Source organism: Bemisia tabaci, chromosome 1 (assembly GCF_918797505.1).
Source record: "Bemisia tabaci chromosome 1, PGI_BMITA_v3".
NCBI lineage: Eukaryota > Metazoa > Arthropoda > Insecta > Hemiptera > Aleyrodidae > Bemisia > Bemisia tabaci.
The window spans coordinates 64,950,384-64,965,857 of NC_092793.1; the positions used below are offsets into that span (position 1 = coordinate 64,950,384).

At 40.2% G+C, this 15,474-nt stretch overlaps 1 protein-coding gene across 3 annotated transcripts in view; it reads left to right on the forward strand.

The window, feature by feature from the left end:
- Window positions 1-15,474, forward strand: part of LOC109034612 (uncharacterized) — a 135,955-nt gene that overhangs the window by 97,521 nt on the left and 22,960 nt on the right. The window contains exon 1 of one of the 3 annotated variants that reach the window (XM_019047862.2): window positions 3,754-4,298. The exons of the other annotated variants lie outside the window; for them this stretch is intronic. Within the exon in view, the coding sequence (XP_018903407.2) occupies window positions 4,285-4,298 (14 nt within the window). The 5' untranslated portion in view covers window positions 3,754-4,284. Of the gene's footprint in view, window positions 1-3,753; window positions 4,299-15,474 lie in introns of those variants that run through there. 3 annotated transcript variants of the gene reach the window in all.

A 15,474-nucleotide genomic window follows, 5' to 3' on the forward strand; every position in this document is an offset into this window, starting at 1 on the left:
CTCTCCTAGATAGGTTGCTTTCACCACAGCTAAGAGTCCTGTCCACCCACCCCCTTTGAGGCAGGGGCTACCAGCTGGGGTCCGCAGGATTGCTAAACCTGTGACAGTACAGTCCCCCATACGGTACAAGCGTTTATAAGCGGTAAATAGCGTTTACAACCCCGCATATTTTTGACACTTAGAACTTTTTTTTTTCTTTACGTCGAAAATATTGGTTAGGGAGGGGGGGAGGAGATATATGCTTATAAACGAAAAAAATCCGAAGTTGAGAGGTATCAGATCGAAACATGAATTTCCGCATGTTTTGACAGAATGGCATATTAACGATGAAATTCCCAAACCACGTATAGGTATCGTTTACGTTGTTTTAAAATCTCCGCCCACATTTTATTTTTTTGAAGGAGAACAAGTCAACGCCATTCTAAGGGTTTCGAAGAAAATCTTTGGCACAGAGAAGAAAAATCACAAAAGTCTAAAAGAGTTGACTTTTAGTACTTAGTTTTCTTTTCAAAAGGAAAGTATGGCAGGAAATCTGTAACGCCGTAAACTCACTTGTGCGAAGCTGGAGGGTAACAACCCGAGTAAAAGTGAGTCAGCCATACGTCGGGCTATGTTTCCTAAACTACCCTGAGACTGACTGATTCAAGCTGGCATCACTCTGACATCAGCCTGAATCAGTCTGACTCAGGGTAGTTTATGAAACATAGCCTGACGTCTGGCCAACTCACTTTTACTAGGGAATCAAAATAGAATGTTTCAGAGAAGAAAGAGAAAATAAATTTTAGTTTGCCTGGCCTACGCATGAGCGCGCACCTACGTATATGAGGACATATCGACGGTGAAAGTACCAGACCACGTATCTCGGTTTGCGACGTCGCAGACTTCCTGCCATACTTTATTTTTTAAATGAAAAACTACTTAACGTCCAGTCTTAAAAATTTCTGTGATTTTTCCTCTTCATGCGGAGAAAATTCTGTGAAAATTTCAAGGAATGATATTGATTTGGTCTATATCAAAAAAATAAAATGTGAGCGTAGATTTTTAAACACCGCAAACGAGATACGTGGTTTGGTAGTTTCACCGTCGATATGTCGACGGTGTACCTAAGTCGGCAATCACATACCTAACTCGGAAAACGCGATTTTTCAGGGGAGGGAAAAAACTCTCTACATTCCTCATCTTTGAAGGTAGAGGGGAAATAATTCTTAGAGACAGCAAGGATAAGATGTTTTATAAGACTCTATCATCATTTTGAATAATATTCTCGTCTGTCAGGAGAAATGACCGAAAAACCGACTTATGTGTTTGTGGAACCTAGGAAGGTCCAACATTGAATTCTGAGATAGGTACGTGGTTGGCGAATTACTGATTCAAACCTATTCTTTGCCGATGTTTACTGATTAAAGACTGAATAAGACTCCTCTCACTTTAAAAGTAGCCTAAAGTTCCTTTTAACAAACTTTAATTGGTAGCGAATCTTTAGAATGACACCGGAAAACAATTCGACGGCGTAAGTCGGCAATCACATAACTCGGTTTACGACGTCGCAGACTTCCTGTCATACTTCATTTTTTAAACAGAAAACTACTCAACGGCAATTCTTTAAAACTGCCGTGAGTTTTCTTCTCTATGCGAAGAAAAATCTGTATAAACTGCAAGGAATGATGTCAAATGAGTCGAGGTTCTCCTTTAAAAAAATAACGTAGAGGCGGAGATTTTCAGACACCGTGAACGAGATAATTATGTGATTGCGGACTTACGCCGTCGAATTACGAATTAAAAGGAAATGAAGATAAAAATAAACGGACGATTATTCAGTTATCCGTCGGATCTTAGATGTTAAATGTTAAAACAATAACAATGTTTTTGTTTTCTGAAGATTCCGTGACGTACTAACTTTAAATTTTCCCTCCTAAACTGTTCACGATCTTCCCGGGAGAGCGCGCGTTGTGTAAAAATGCGGCGCGACGGCACGAGTTATGTGTTATTGGAATTATAACGCAATGTGTTTTGAGTTCTACGTTTTTAGGTGACTTCCAGATTTTTTTCGACTGAAATATTTTGATAGCAGGTAAAGGGCATCTACTACACTTCATTTCTGCAGCTAACTGAAAACCGTCAAAAATCGAGTTATGTGATTGCCGACTTACACCGTCGATATGTAACAATAGCGGTTTCATTAATGTTAACATCTGCCATTTTCAAAACAAACGCCTTTTTTGGAATTCTGGAGCCCTTAAGAATGCCTGTGCAAAGTTTCAGACTTCCAGCGTAATTTTTCGGCGAGATATGAACAGTAAAAACCATGTTATTTGTAAAAACAGCGGATGAGAATCCACTGTTCTCAGTTCTCCCCGGCCGGCGCGGCAGGACATCTCAGAGTTTCTAATACACTTGTGATAACTGCCCGCGCACCGGCTACGGGCTGCAGCTGACACTCAAATGATACCTACGTATCGGGACCGTTTTGCCAGAATTGATGAGTTTTTGACTGATTTTACAATTTGTTCCTTATTTTTTATGTAGAAGTTACAGACGGTTTAGTGTTTTGTTCAATTCGATTAAATGACTCAGCATTGACATACTTTTCGTTCATTTCAGTCGTTTCACCAGCCTTATACCCATACTTACTGAAAACATTGTTTCATGCATAAAAAAGTGTTTTCAGTAAAAATAGCGGATGTCACATTTTATGCAAATCGCTGTTACTTCTTCAATTTTTCACTTGCATAGATCGTAAAACGTGCGTTTTTTACAGGAAGAGTTGCTCTTCATGAAAATCTTTATAAGAATCCTCTCGTTTCTACGGGCGGCAAAGTGCAAAGCTTCGAAAACTTCAAACGCGATTTTCTCACAAATGTGAAAACTCGACATCCGCTATTGTTACATGTAAGTCCTCATATCTCTTTCTTAAAGTATTGCGTGTCTGCAGAAAGTCGGTGGCTTAGGAGAGGATGGCAAGAGAAGGTTAAGGTGAAATCAATGAATGATGAGTGTTTCAATGGCTCCTGGCCAGTGGGGTAATGTGCAAGCTGGAGTCAGGGGTGTACTGGCCATGGGGGCGGGGAGGCGATCGCCTCCTAAAAATATGCCGCGGAGGTCCCGAAGGGGCCCGCCCCGCGGCGAATTTTTTTCGAGTCATCGTTTTATTCCCTGTAATGTTGTAGTTTTCCAATCATTTTAAGTCACTGGAAGGCCCCAAAATCCTTGATTTGTCTCCAAGAGACATGAAAGGTAACCTGAAGCTTATGTGATGAAGGGGCCCCCGAAGAATCCTGAGCATGGGTTATTTTGAAGTTCAAATACTCTAGAATTTGACTCCAATAATACTTAAAATTGCGTTAAAAAAGTGTGAAATTTTCAAAATTTTCCGGGGGACCCGAGCCCCTTAGAGAGGCCCTGCCCTCCCACCAACGACAGGAGGGGTTCCCAAATCTAGGTCGCCTCCTAAGTTTTCGACTACCAGTCCGCCCCTGGCTGTAGCCATGTTTCGACCATGATTGTTTCAAGAAAATTTCGGTCAACTTAATCGTGTTTTGTGGGAGATTTTTTACCCAAAGTTTTGTCTGCCGCAGTCGAACTTCCAATTGTCCTCTCCAGCGCGATTCAGAGAGAAATCCTAGTGTGATGACATTTTTTTAAAGCTTTGAGTTTTTACACAACTACTTACTCCCTCGCAGATTAAATTTTGCGGGGCCAAACTCATTAGCAAGCGAGCGAACGAGCAAGAATAATACTGAACATTAATTTTTATTATTCAAATCACCGGGCTGTTTCTCTCACGAGCAATGCTCGCAGGTTTCAATGCGTCATCTAATCCGCTCGAAATTAGGGTCATAAAAGATGTTGGAAAGTGTGATACGAGCTCAGCTGAGGCCACAAGCGCGACAGAGCTCAACGACACACATTCATGCAACGAGCTTGGTGCTCATTTGCTGGTTATAACTGGGCGGAGCTTGAGTGGGCCTGGATTGGTGCGTTCCTACGAGAGGGAGGATCCCCCGGTGTAGCGGCCCCAATCTCCAGGCGGGAGAGATCTGAGGTGGACTTCGACAACTCAGAAATGATCAGTTCGTAGGGAGCCCTCGGCTGAAGTGCTAACGTTTACCTGTCAAGTGAAGTGCTAAGTTTCACGTGTTTTTACGTCGTTGTTTTTGGATCGTTGACCTTGTGCTCTGTTTTCTTCTGATTGTTCTTGGTCCCCGGGTTGATGTTCGACAACTCGTAAGAAGACTCATCGTTACCCGCGGCTGTGCCTACCTTTCGTGATCGGTTACCCCTGATATGGTAGTTGTTCTGTAAGTTTCCGTCCATTTATTTAGTCATTACAGGTACTTTCCTACTTCGTTTCAATCGTTAGACGACTTTTGACACGAATCCGGGGAGGGTTAAAATTAAAAAGATAAACTCTTTGTCTAGATTGAAAGAAAGTAGGTAGCCCCAGATCAGATGTATAACAAAAGTGGATGGACAGGGCCGGATTTACATTTTTAGCGCCCTAGGCTAAACCTAGGGTGGCGCCCCTTAAAGTAGGCGCTCTCGTGGGGGGCGGGGGGGGGGGGTGGTCCCCCAGACGCCCCTCCCCTCCAGATCAGAAGAAGGATGTTAGGAGTCCGGAAAATGTTCAAATTCACCTTTAAAAAAACACCTTTGTCAACCACAATTTGTAGAATCTGTGTCCCAAAATACCATAGACTTACGGCCGGCTGTAAGATTTCCAATAGCTTCTATAGCCGGCAACACGATTTCTTATAGCCTTTTATAGTCGATGGCGACTAAGCAACAGTCTGGCGATAAAGTGTATGCTAAACGTTACTAATTACGGATGCTAGGACTTAGTGAGTTTTTGGACCACCGCTCTCTTTTTGGGCCGTAGTATCTTGATTTATTTTGCGAGGAAAGCTCCGTACTTTTGAAGGATGCCTGCCATTCCTAACATGTTGGAGCGCCTGCAATTTTGTATGATACTGTTCAATACCTCTGGTGTGAAATAGTTGCTTCAAGCGCCGTGGTACGCTGCGGCGGCGCGGCGCACTTCACGCATTGCGCAATGCGTGAAGTATCCCTGTTAGGTTTGAAGGCGCCAGTGCGCCGCCGCTTCGCTTTGTGTTAGGCTCTAATATTTAAGCTCGTGGAGTCAACGTTTTCCAACTCATAACTTTGAAATGTTTGCACACTCTGTATGGATTATTCTCATTTTAATTGATGAAAAAAAATATGTAGTAAAGGAAAATATAATGTGTGTTTTGTGAATATTAAGGTGATTCCGTACAAACTTAAGGATTTACAAAGCACACGAATTTCTACACAATTTCTTATAGCCTTTTATAATCGATGGCGAAAAAGCAACAGCCAGGCGATTAAGTGTAAAGCCCGACTATAGGAACTATAGCCCGCCTGTATATTTTTTTATCGCTTCGTATAGCCCGGCCGTATGATTTTCTCCGCATCCTACAGCCAGATATATGATTTTCTGTTGCCTTCTTTAGCCGGCTATAAGAATTCCTATGGTATTTTGAAACGCAGCTCTTATCTCCAATTTTTACCAGGGTTTTGAATACATTCTCAAAAATTTTGCGCCCCTCAAAATGTTCCGCCCTAGGCTATAGCCTATGTAGCCTATTGGTAAATCCGGCCCTGTGGATGGAAGCTGACGATGACATAAATTATCTCGGCATAATACACCAAAGATTCCATAGAGAAGTTTCTTAACTTTTTGCCAGAATAGTTCTAGGTGTTTACGTGAAAGTGAAAACTGTTGCGTTTAGACGTCCTTAAAGATACTGAATTATAAAATCGAGCAAAAGCGGGCGCTGTGCACGACAGTCGCTTTTTCACCATTGATGTACTTTTTTTTCTATTTTTCCCTGATTATTTTCACGATTCTTACCATGGCTGGTCCAATGCGGGCCCCTTTAAGTTGATTTTACCTCTTTGGCACAATAGCAATAACAGGCTAGTGCAACACAATAATTATAACAGCGCTAATGCTGCTTCAGTGCTAATAACACAATAATTATAACAGCAACGCATTTCTTTTCTTAATCACTCAACCATTTATATCAGCTTTTCTAAGTATATTACAATATATATATTAATATGCGAGAAAATTTGCATATTAGATTATGGTCATGCAAGAAAGAAAGAAAGTAGTAGTAGTAAAATAATTTTATTTTAAAGCGGTGCTTTAGCATCTAAGGCCATTTACACCTCTAAAGAAGGCAGTATAATAGTAATAAATTTACATGGAAAAAGAAAGAAAGAAAGAAAACACAACAGTTGCCATACTGGACAATTCATCATTTTGAACTTTAACCGGCGGCCATTTTGGAAATTTCGGTTTTTTTTTTTAAAATCTAACGTCAAATTCGTTTTTCTCGTGTCAAAATACCCCTACAAACCGATTTTCGCGCAAATCCATCGACAAATAACCGGTGTGAATTTTCGGCCATTTTGAACTTTAACCGGCCGCCATTTTGAAACGGTTTGAGATATTGACTTCGGGTTTGCGCGAAAAGTTTTCTTTTTTTATGCTCTTTCGAACGAGCTATCACAAAGGGGGTCTTCCCATTTGAAAATTAAAAGTTGGGGGCCGTTGCCCCCCCTGGGGGTGCCAAAAAGTAGCTCCCTTTGACCTAGGAATATCCCCCAAGTTTCAAATCTTTACCTCAATTAGGTAAAAAGTTAGAGGGGGTGGAAGGGACTTTTGGATCACCCTGTATAACACTGCATTTGGTGTAGATACAGCGATGTTTGGGAGTTCGTTTAACGAGACCGTACGGACATCATACAATTAATCAGCTGATAACTGTACATGTAAAAAGCATACAAGGTGTTAGTAAAGCCCCCCCCCCCCCCCCATCTAGGTGTTTATCTAATGGGATAATTTGCACACAAAAATGTTATTGCTTCATCTGAAAGTATGCTTAGCAGGTTGTTTCCGCAGTATTTTTCATATTTTTTTTTTTCTGAAATGGGAAATTGGAGGAAAATAGATTTATAAGTGAGAAAATGTGCCGCCTTGTGACGCTATCTAGCGGCTTTTTCCATTTAAATGCATGTGTTTCGGCAAATTAGGTTATTCTGTCATATTTCCTCCTATAACTACTGTTCAATTTACAAACCAAGGATATCCTCGAGCTCAGTTTTGTTAGCTGTTTCATTTTAAACATGGAATTTAAAAAATTTTAGACACTTGTAAATAATTCTCTCATTGAGGTAGAGATTTGAAACTTGGAGGATGTTCGTAGGTCAACGGGGTTTCTTTTCGACCCCCCTAACATTTTTAGGGGTCCCCCTTGGGGGGGAGGGGGGTAACGGACAACGAACCCCAAATTTTTATTTTCAAATTGGAAGACCCCTCTTGTGATACCTCGTTCGAAAGAGGATGAAAAAAGCTAACTTTTCGCGCAAAATCAAAGTCAATATCTCAAACTTTTTCAAAATGGCGGCCGGTTAATTGTCAAGATGGTCGAAAATTGACACCTAGGTTTTTTTGTCGATGGATTTGCCTAAAACTCGGTGCTGAAGGGTACTTTAACAGGAGAAAAGCGAGTTTGACGTTAGATTTAAAAAAAAAAAAAAAAAAAAAAAAAAAAAAAAAAAAAAACCAAAATTGTCAATATGGCCGAATTTTTTTTTTTTTTTATTTGGAATCTAATTTCTTTGTTAATCTCATGCCCAAATACCCATGGGTCCCAAGTTTCAGGCAAATCCATACGCAAACAACCGAGATGCCAATTTTCGGCCATGTTGAACTTTAACCGGCCGCCATTTTAAAAATTTTGGTTTTTTGAAAATCTAACGTCAAATTCTGTCTTGAATATCGTCTTTGGATTGCAGCAGCGAATGTTTTTAATTCGAAAACTGGCTTACAGTAGAGGTGTTTAAAAGACTCATTCTTAATAGGTCTCCTCCGAGGAGTAAGGCTAAAACGGTACATTAAGTGATGATAATTGCGATGGATGATAATTGTTTGGTTAGGCAGCTTGAGCGGTGAATGGCACGGCGGAGGGTGAAGGGTGAGAGCGGTGAAATATGCGGCTGACTCGGCTTATTCTTATTCTGTTTTGCATCCGCACTCGTGCGAACAAAGAACGACACCAATTTTGCTCTCGTTTACATAAATTAGGTGTAAATCAGATGAGCGAAAATTAAAAAGCGTGTTGCAGAACAAACGACTCGAGCGCTTCAGAAAGAGCACAATAGATGGGGTACAAATAATTTAGTGTCAGTCGGCTGATTTATGCCCGGTAGCGAAATCTTTTTTTGTTATTGTAATCATGCATGATAATCGTTGTGGATGATTTTAAAATGCTGCTGAGTGTGCTGGCACGTGGCGCGTAACTGTAACGTAGGTATTTTGAATCGTGAATATAATAAAGTATTTCTAGGTTTGATGACTCAACTTTTTGCGAATTCGAGTATTCGCGACTCAAAGAAAGGAATCGGGGCAAAAGAGCCTTTTTTGGAAAATTTACTATTTTCAATGAATGTGAAACCCCCAGAAAATGTAGTAAGACAAATGCTCGAGACGAAGGAAAAATAGAATAGTGAACACAGGTTTATCAAGCGTGTCCTTAACTTTGAAGACAAAATATCTAAATCCCAGACAACCTGCCGAGTGCTTCCGAGCGGTTCCGGCGCGTCGCACCAAAATTCAAATTAAGAGGTGGATTAGTTTTAGCGTACCTACTCTAGTTTTAGCCGGTCGGCTCCTCTTTTTTACTCATCCTGATGTATTCAGAATAAATAGAGCCAAACCGGCACTATACCTATAGTACCCGTTTGTTTCGTGGTAGAACAGCAAAACAGCAACAGCAAATCAGGAACTGCGTCTTTCAATAATTTTTCCAGTTTCACCTAGCTCTTCCAAATGTCTTCCAAATTTTTCTTGTGCAGTTTTGTTGCTAAGCAAAATGTCTCGAGCAAAATCTGGGTGTTTTCTTGTAAACTTTAAAACCACCTAGTGCGACATAAATAAAAAAAATAAAAATAAATAAAAATAAAGAAAAATAAAAATGAGCGTGTAACCATAAAATAAACCTATACGGTATATTCGAATATGTGTATGAAACGAAAACAGCAAAAACAAACAGAAAACACAAAATTGCCAATTTTCATTGAAAGAGAAATGATAAATCCGACAAAACTGCACAGTTCAATTCAAGAATTCAGATGGTTCCAGGCTTCAAAATTGTGAGGAACTTTAGATATTTTTGTGATAATTTATGTCTAGTTCCTGTTACAGTTTTTCGTGCGGTTTTTCCGTGTATTTGTAAACGAAAAAATCATTTTGTGCTTCGCGTAAAAGCAATGAGAAAAACCTCTCCGTGCGAGGAAACTTACCAAACACCATGCGGAAACCTTCTCAGTATGTCAACTGTACGGTATAGGTACCAAAGGAATGAACTCGTTTGGTATGAGAAAAAAACGCACTAATAAAAACCCTCGAATAGGTTGACTCATCATTTTCATCCAGGTATATGGCATCAAAAGCATGGAAGAGAAGTGATGTATGTATATAGTTTTCGAATAGATAACTTTTATACGTGCCTTGGTTGTTTTGTTGCCGACCAGATAAAATTTAAGGCGAATCTCAAGTCATAACTTTGAACAGATCCGCACCAACACAATTAAAGCAAATGAAATAGGACGATAAATGCACACTTTTCGCAGGGGCAGGTAGGCGACTATTCGTGCTTTTGGGCTAGTTTGTTGCCTGTCCAGAAGGATTGAAGGAAACTTACGACGACGCTAAAAGCGTTAAATCTGAATTTATTAGTACTTGACCGAGTAGTTTCTTCATGTGCTGGCATTACAACGTTTAGATTCCATAGGTAATTCCTTTGATATTTGGTTGGGAATCCTCAAGTGCAATCACTAATCACCTATGTTCAAACGCACACGGTGGTGAATTTTTTTGCTCCGAAATGAACCAAAAATTTAAGTTCAGTCTGAATTATTCAAATACGACCACTCCGATTCAATAAGGAACGCCTCGTCTTAGTAGATAAAATCTTCGCGTCTGACTGTGACATATTCATAGGTACATGGATTCAAATTGTGTTTTTTTTTTAAATTTTAAACAATGTATTGGAATTTATTCACTTTATTTTGACAAAAGATACGGCCATTTCAAAGTAAAAGGATCATGTAAATGGTGTAATTTGATGTTAACAAACAAAAAATTACTCCTCTTTCAATTGAACATTAACATTGTTCCTTTCATGAGCATGCATACTCCAACATTTTTTGGATGTCCCGATTCTAGTCTTCACATTTCAAATAGCTGTCGAAGGACAAATTTTAAAACTTTTTGGCCTCTCCTTGCGGAGAATGACGCAGAATCAATTTTCTTAAGGCTAATTGTTTCATTCTTTCCATTCACTAAAAGGGAAATTTTTCCCCTCTACGCGTCACAGTATTTAACGAAACCATAGGTATCATCAAAGCACCGTGATGCACGAATTGTCCAAGTATCATTTCGGCGGGCAGTCCACCATGATGCCACAGTTGGCGTGGTTGATGGATATTAACGAGGACTCCAGACTTAACTGAGACCTAGAGTATAATGTTAAGGATTATAGCACGATACAATTTCAAATTATGAGCGCATATACCTCTCTTCGGTTTCGGTATCGGCACTTAAGTCGGCGCAAAGAGAGCAACCCCTTTCAATTAGAGCGGCTCTTTGACAGCACGAAAAAGGAGGGGACCTTACTCACGACTGTTTTCACGGTCAGTTAATTCGGAGATGCGTCCGACTGCGACTGCTGCAAAGGAGCCCCCCTCCCCCGGGTGGGAGCCCCTAGTAGCCGTGGACGCGTCGCCGGACTAATTTGAATTAATAAATAGGTATTGAGTAATTTAGTAACAGAGTCGGGCGTCGCCGTGATGAATCTAATTAAGTCAAATAGTATGCACTCGAAGATCGGGAGCTGCGCGGAGAGTTGCGCCCGGGATGCTCCGCACACCCCATCGGAATTATACCCCAAACCCCCCCCCCCCCCTTCCCCTTCGCGGCACGACGCGGGCCAATACGGAGCGCCCGTCAATTTAGTCCCCAGCTCCCGGGATTTTCTAATTGGTGAGCCCCCAATCGGAATTGAAATTACTTAGTTGAGTGCGTTGCGCCGCCAGTACCGAGTGATTATACTTCCAGTTTTCACTCATAGCGATGAGCCAGGCTTCTCGGGACCTTGCGTGTTCCTTCGTCTGGTCCCTCCCCTGCGCCCGCCGGAGAGTGTGACCCGGCCCCATTCGGACTTTTGGACGGGACGTTGATTTATCGATTTAAACAATCTTTTGATTGTAACTCTCACTTTAACCCCGTCTCTGCAATCACAATAGAAGCTCAAAGTAGAGCGACTGCAATATGGAGACCTGGCCGATCAAAATGTTAAACTCCCGTTTTGATCGTGACTATCGTTAAAAAAGTTAAAATCAACGAAGCATAAGTCTGTGCCCAAAGAGGAGAACACAAATATCTCTTAAGCAATTCCTGCATGAAATTCGCCAGCAAGAAAACTTGATTTCATTAGGCCTTGTCTCCACGGGATGTTTCACGAGATTTGTCCCTGGGAAAAATTCCACTTACGAAGTTGGGAAAAATATGGAGTTAATCAATATTTTTCCCAGTACCAAGTATGGTCCCTGTACCCCTAGGACCCACTGAGGGGGGAAGAAGAAGTGAAAACGAACTGTGCGATATTTTATTGATTACTCCATTGTTAATATTTGTTTAGTTAGTTTAGTTAAAATAATGAGTCTAATTGTCAATGGAGTGCACTTATTATTTTAATCCCGGTTAAATACTCGGCTTTAACTAATTTACCTATATCCTCCCGCGCAAACTAGTCGAATAAGGACTGTATGAGCCCCTTCCCGTGGAGACGGTAACGGGGAAAAATCGCAGAAGTTTCATTCCTGCGATTCGAACTTGGGACAAATCTCATGAAAACGTCCCGTGGAGACAAGGCCTGTACCTATAGAGAATCGTGTTATGTGCGGGATACGTCGTTGATCCGGAGGATATGGATTCGATCGACAAGAAATGATCTAAAAATGAAAACGTCAATCGATCGACGTGAGCGGATTGATACTGATTCAATTAACAAAATATTAAAAAAAAACGGTGTCGATTCGATCGAGATGAGACAATCGGCAAATACAAACTTGAACCGATCGAGCGTGATTCGATCGGCAACCGTGAAGCGATCGAATCTTGTTGATCAAATCACGTTGATCGGTACACGTTTTTATTTTTAGACTGATATTCATGTCGATCAAATCGACACGATTTTTTAATAATTTGTCGATCAAATCGATGTGGATCGGTTCGCATCAATTGATTCATGTCGATCGGATCAACGGTCGATCGGTTTTCTAATAATCTGCCAATCAAATCGGCGTCGATCGATTGACATTTTTATTTTTCGGTCGACTCATGTCGATTGAATCCATATACCCTCCGTTGATTCGCCCTGTCTAATCCTGTTTTAATTTACTCTGATTGTTTTCTGGAGAACCGACTCATGCTTCATCGGGCCCCAATGCAAAGAGATTTCCTCCAACATGAAGTCTGACACTTAATAGATAATGTGGATTACATTTTGCAATAAGGAACCACTATCTATCACTCTTCCATAAAAGCGCATATCTACATAGGGAAACAAATGACATGTATGTTGTTTCTGAAATGGGCCAAAAATAGTGGTTCCTTATTGCAAAATGTAATCCATGTAATAGCCGTGAGAGGCGACAATGCAGTACCTAGGACTAACTCCATCCATGAATGAACTCGCTCTTGTGAGTACATGCAGTTACTACGTTTTTGGATCTAAGAGAGATCCACGCTTCTATTTTAATTAATTGCATTGCAATCCCATGATTAGGTCTTCATCTTCAATCCAAGAAATATATATTTAAATTCGAATCGAAAACAAGAAAATGTGGAATAGTTGATGCGTATGTTTCTTTAGGGTGGTCCCTATTTTTGACTTTTGAGAAATTGTAAGGTCGGAACCCCGCAGTCGGTTCCTTTTTATGTAAAAATAACGGGAAAAGAAAGAAAAAAAAATTTAAAACATTTTTTACCCATGTCGCAATGGCGCCAAACTTGAGGTCCGCGAAAATACGGTTTTCAGCAAATCGGGCTTTTACGGTATTTCGCTCTGAACTTTGGGCACGCGTTATTGCATGTAGACGAATAAGAATTTGCACTAGTATACATTTGTTTGTGTTCTTTCACGTAAAATCATCAAATTTGGGCTAAAAACTGTGGCAATGCATGTTTTAAACCCCCACAGTTACGGAAAAACACGATTTTTCGGGCCCTGGTCAGGAGTCACGTTTTATAGGCAGTGTCTGCTAAAACGTGATGATTAAGGTGTCCTTATAAAAGTTCGACCCTCAAAAAGTTACGTTTTCTGGTTGAAAAAGTGTTCCATCTGGTTAGAAAACACTTTTGGCCAAGTTTCAGATTTATGGGTTAAAGTGCTGCCGCATCGCACATTTTTGATAAATTTGCGATCCCGATGATTGAGATTTTTGACGATTTGATAATTTTTTTATTGACGAAGCAGTCACGATAGAGCCTCGAAAATTTGAAACAGTAGCCTCCTAACACACTGCTTTTGAAATAAATTAAACATTTTGGCGTGCGAGACACGAGAGTATTTTTTAAAAATTCGGAAACTTGGCTGAAAACACTCTTCTGGCGCAGATGGGAAACGAATTAGCGAGTTGACTAATTTTTTAAAGATTGAAAGAATATTCTATCGTCGTGAAACTTTAAGGTAGTTGACTTCTAATAGACTATTTTTGATAAAAATTACACATTTAAGCGCGCAGACCGCGGAAGTATTTTTTAAAAATTCGGAAACTTGACCGAAAACGCTGTATTGCTGCATATTAAATTTAATATGCATTTCTGTGAAAATGGATTTCTTTTTTAATTTTCGGAGAAATATTTCTGGCGTCGTACGAACCGAAGATAGTCAACCTATAATAGCATTAGTTTTGACAAAAAATCATTGTTTTGGTCCCAGAGACAGAAAATTCACGCGTTGTTAAGGGATATTATCTGATGAGAATAATTACGTAACGCACACAGCAAGCAAATGTTGGAATCTGAATGATCTATCCCTGGGACCTAAACTATTATTTTTGGTCCAAACCATGCTGGGTTTGAAACACGCATTTGCACAGTTTTTAGCCCTTTGATGATTTTACGTGAAAGAGCACTAAAAAATGTTTACTGGTGCAAATTTTTATTCGTCTAAATGCAATAATGCATGCCCAAAGTTCAGGGCGAAATACCGTAAAAGCCCGATTTGCTGAAAATCATATTTTCACGGGCCTCAACTTTGGCGCCATTGCGCGCGACATGGGTAAAGTGCTCTCCTCGCTATATGACGCGTAACCCTTCAATTTTTAGTTTAGTCCAAAGACCTCATAGGAACTTAAATTAATGAACCAGGTGGTGCACTTATGCCAACTTTCGAAGAATTAAAGGCATTTTTTTTTTAAATTTACAGTCCTTGAAAATGAGCTGTTTGTGTCATGTCGCGGAGCAAAGTGCCCTACTTTTAGGCCTCGTAATCCCTTCAATTTTGAGTTTAGTCCAAAGATTTTTCAGGAACTTAAATTAATGACCCAGGTGATGTGATTGATGCCCACTTTTAAAGAATTAAAGGCATTTTTCAAAATTTACAGTCCCTCAAAATGAGCTTTCCGTGTTATTTTGCTGAAAATGGACCTTTAACCCAATTTGACCCTAGCCCCCCCCCCCCCCCAAATTTTAGCGTACCCCAAAATTGTTTGACGTGCATAAGGAGATCATAGATATGGTGTTCTGTGAGAATTTTGAATGAAATCGAACAGATAGATTCTGAGATATCGCTTAACACAGATTTGGGGGACATCGGACGGACGGACACTTATTTTTTCAAGAATGGTTATTTTGACTCCTGGGACCTTAAAACGTCCAGAAATGATGAAATTTCAACTTTTTTTTCCCCCCTTAGCGGATGACAATACTTCCTCTCTACCCTAGGGTAGCGAGAAAGTTATAATTTTATTTCTTTTTTCCCCCGTTATTTCCACCTAAAAAGGAAAAAGGAACCGATTGCAGGGTTCCGACCTTAGAATATCTCAAAAGTCAAAAATAAGGATTAGGTACCCTTAATTGTTGTTTCTTGTGATAGTCGGAAATTGTGATCGGATGTGTGCAATTGTTCTTCTTTCCTTTTTTGCTGTTTAGTTGGGGGTTATTTCACCGAAGAGTAGAAGTGTAAATAGGTAAAAAAATGGCTATTGCTGTTTAGGCATCGCTCTATGGCTTTTGTATGTTGGAGTTTTTTGGCCGACGTGCGTTAACAAATTTCAGCATTAAGCTGATAATCTCGATACAGAGGGAAAAAGCTCATATGAGCAAAATGTTCTATAAAATGTATTGTGCTGTCCAGTACT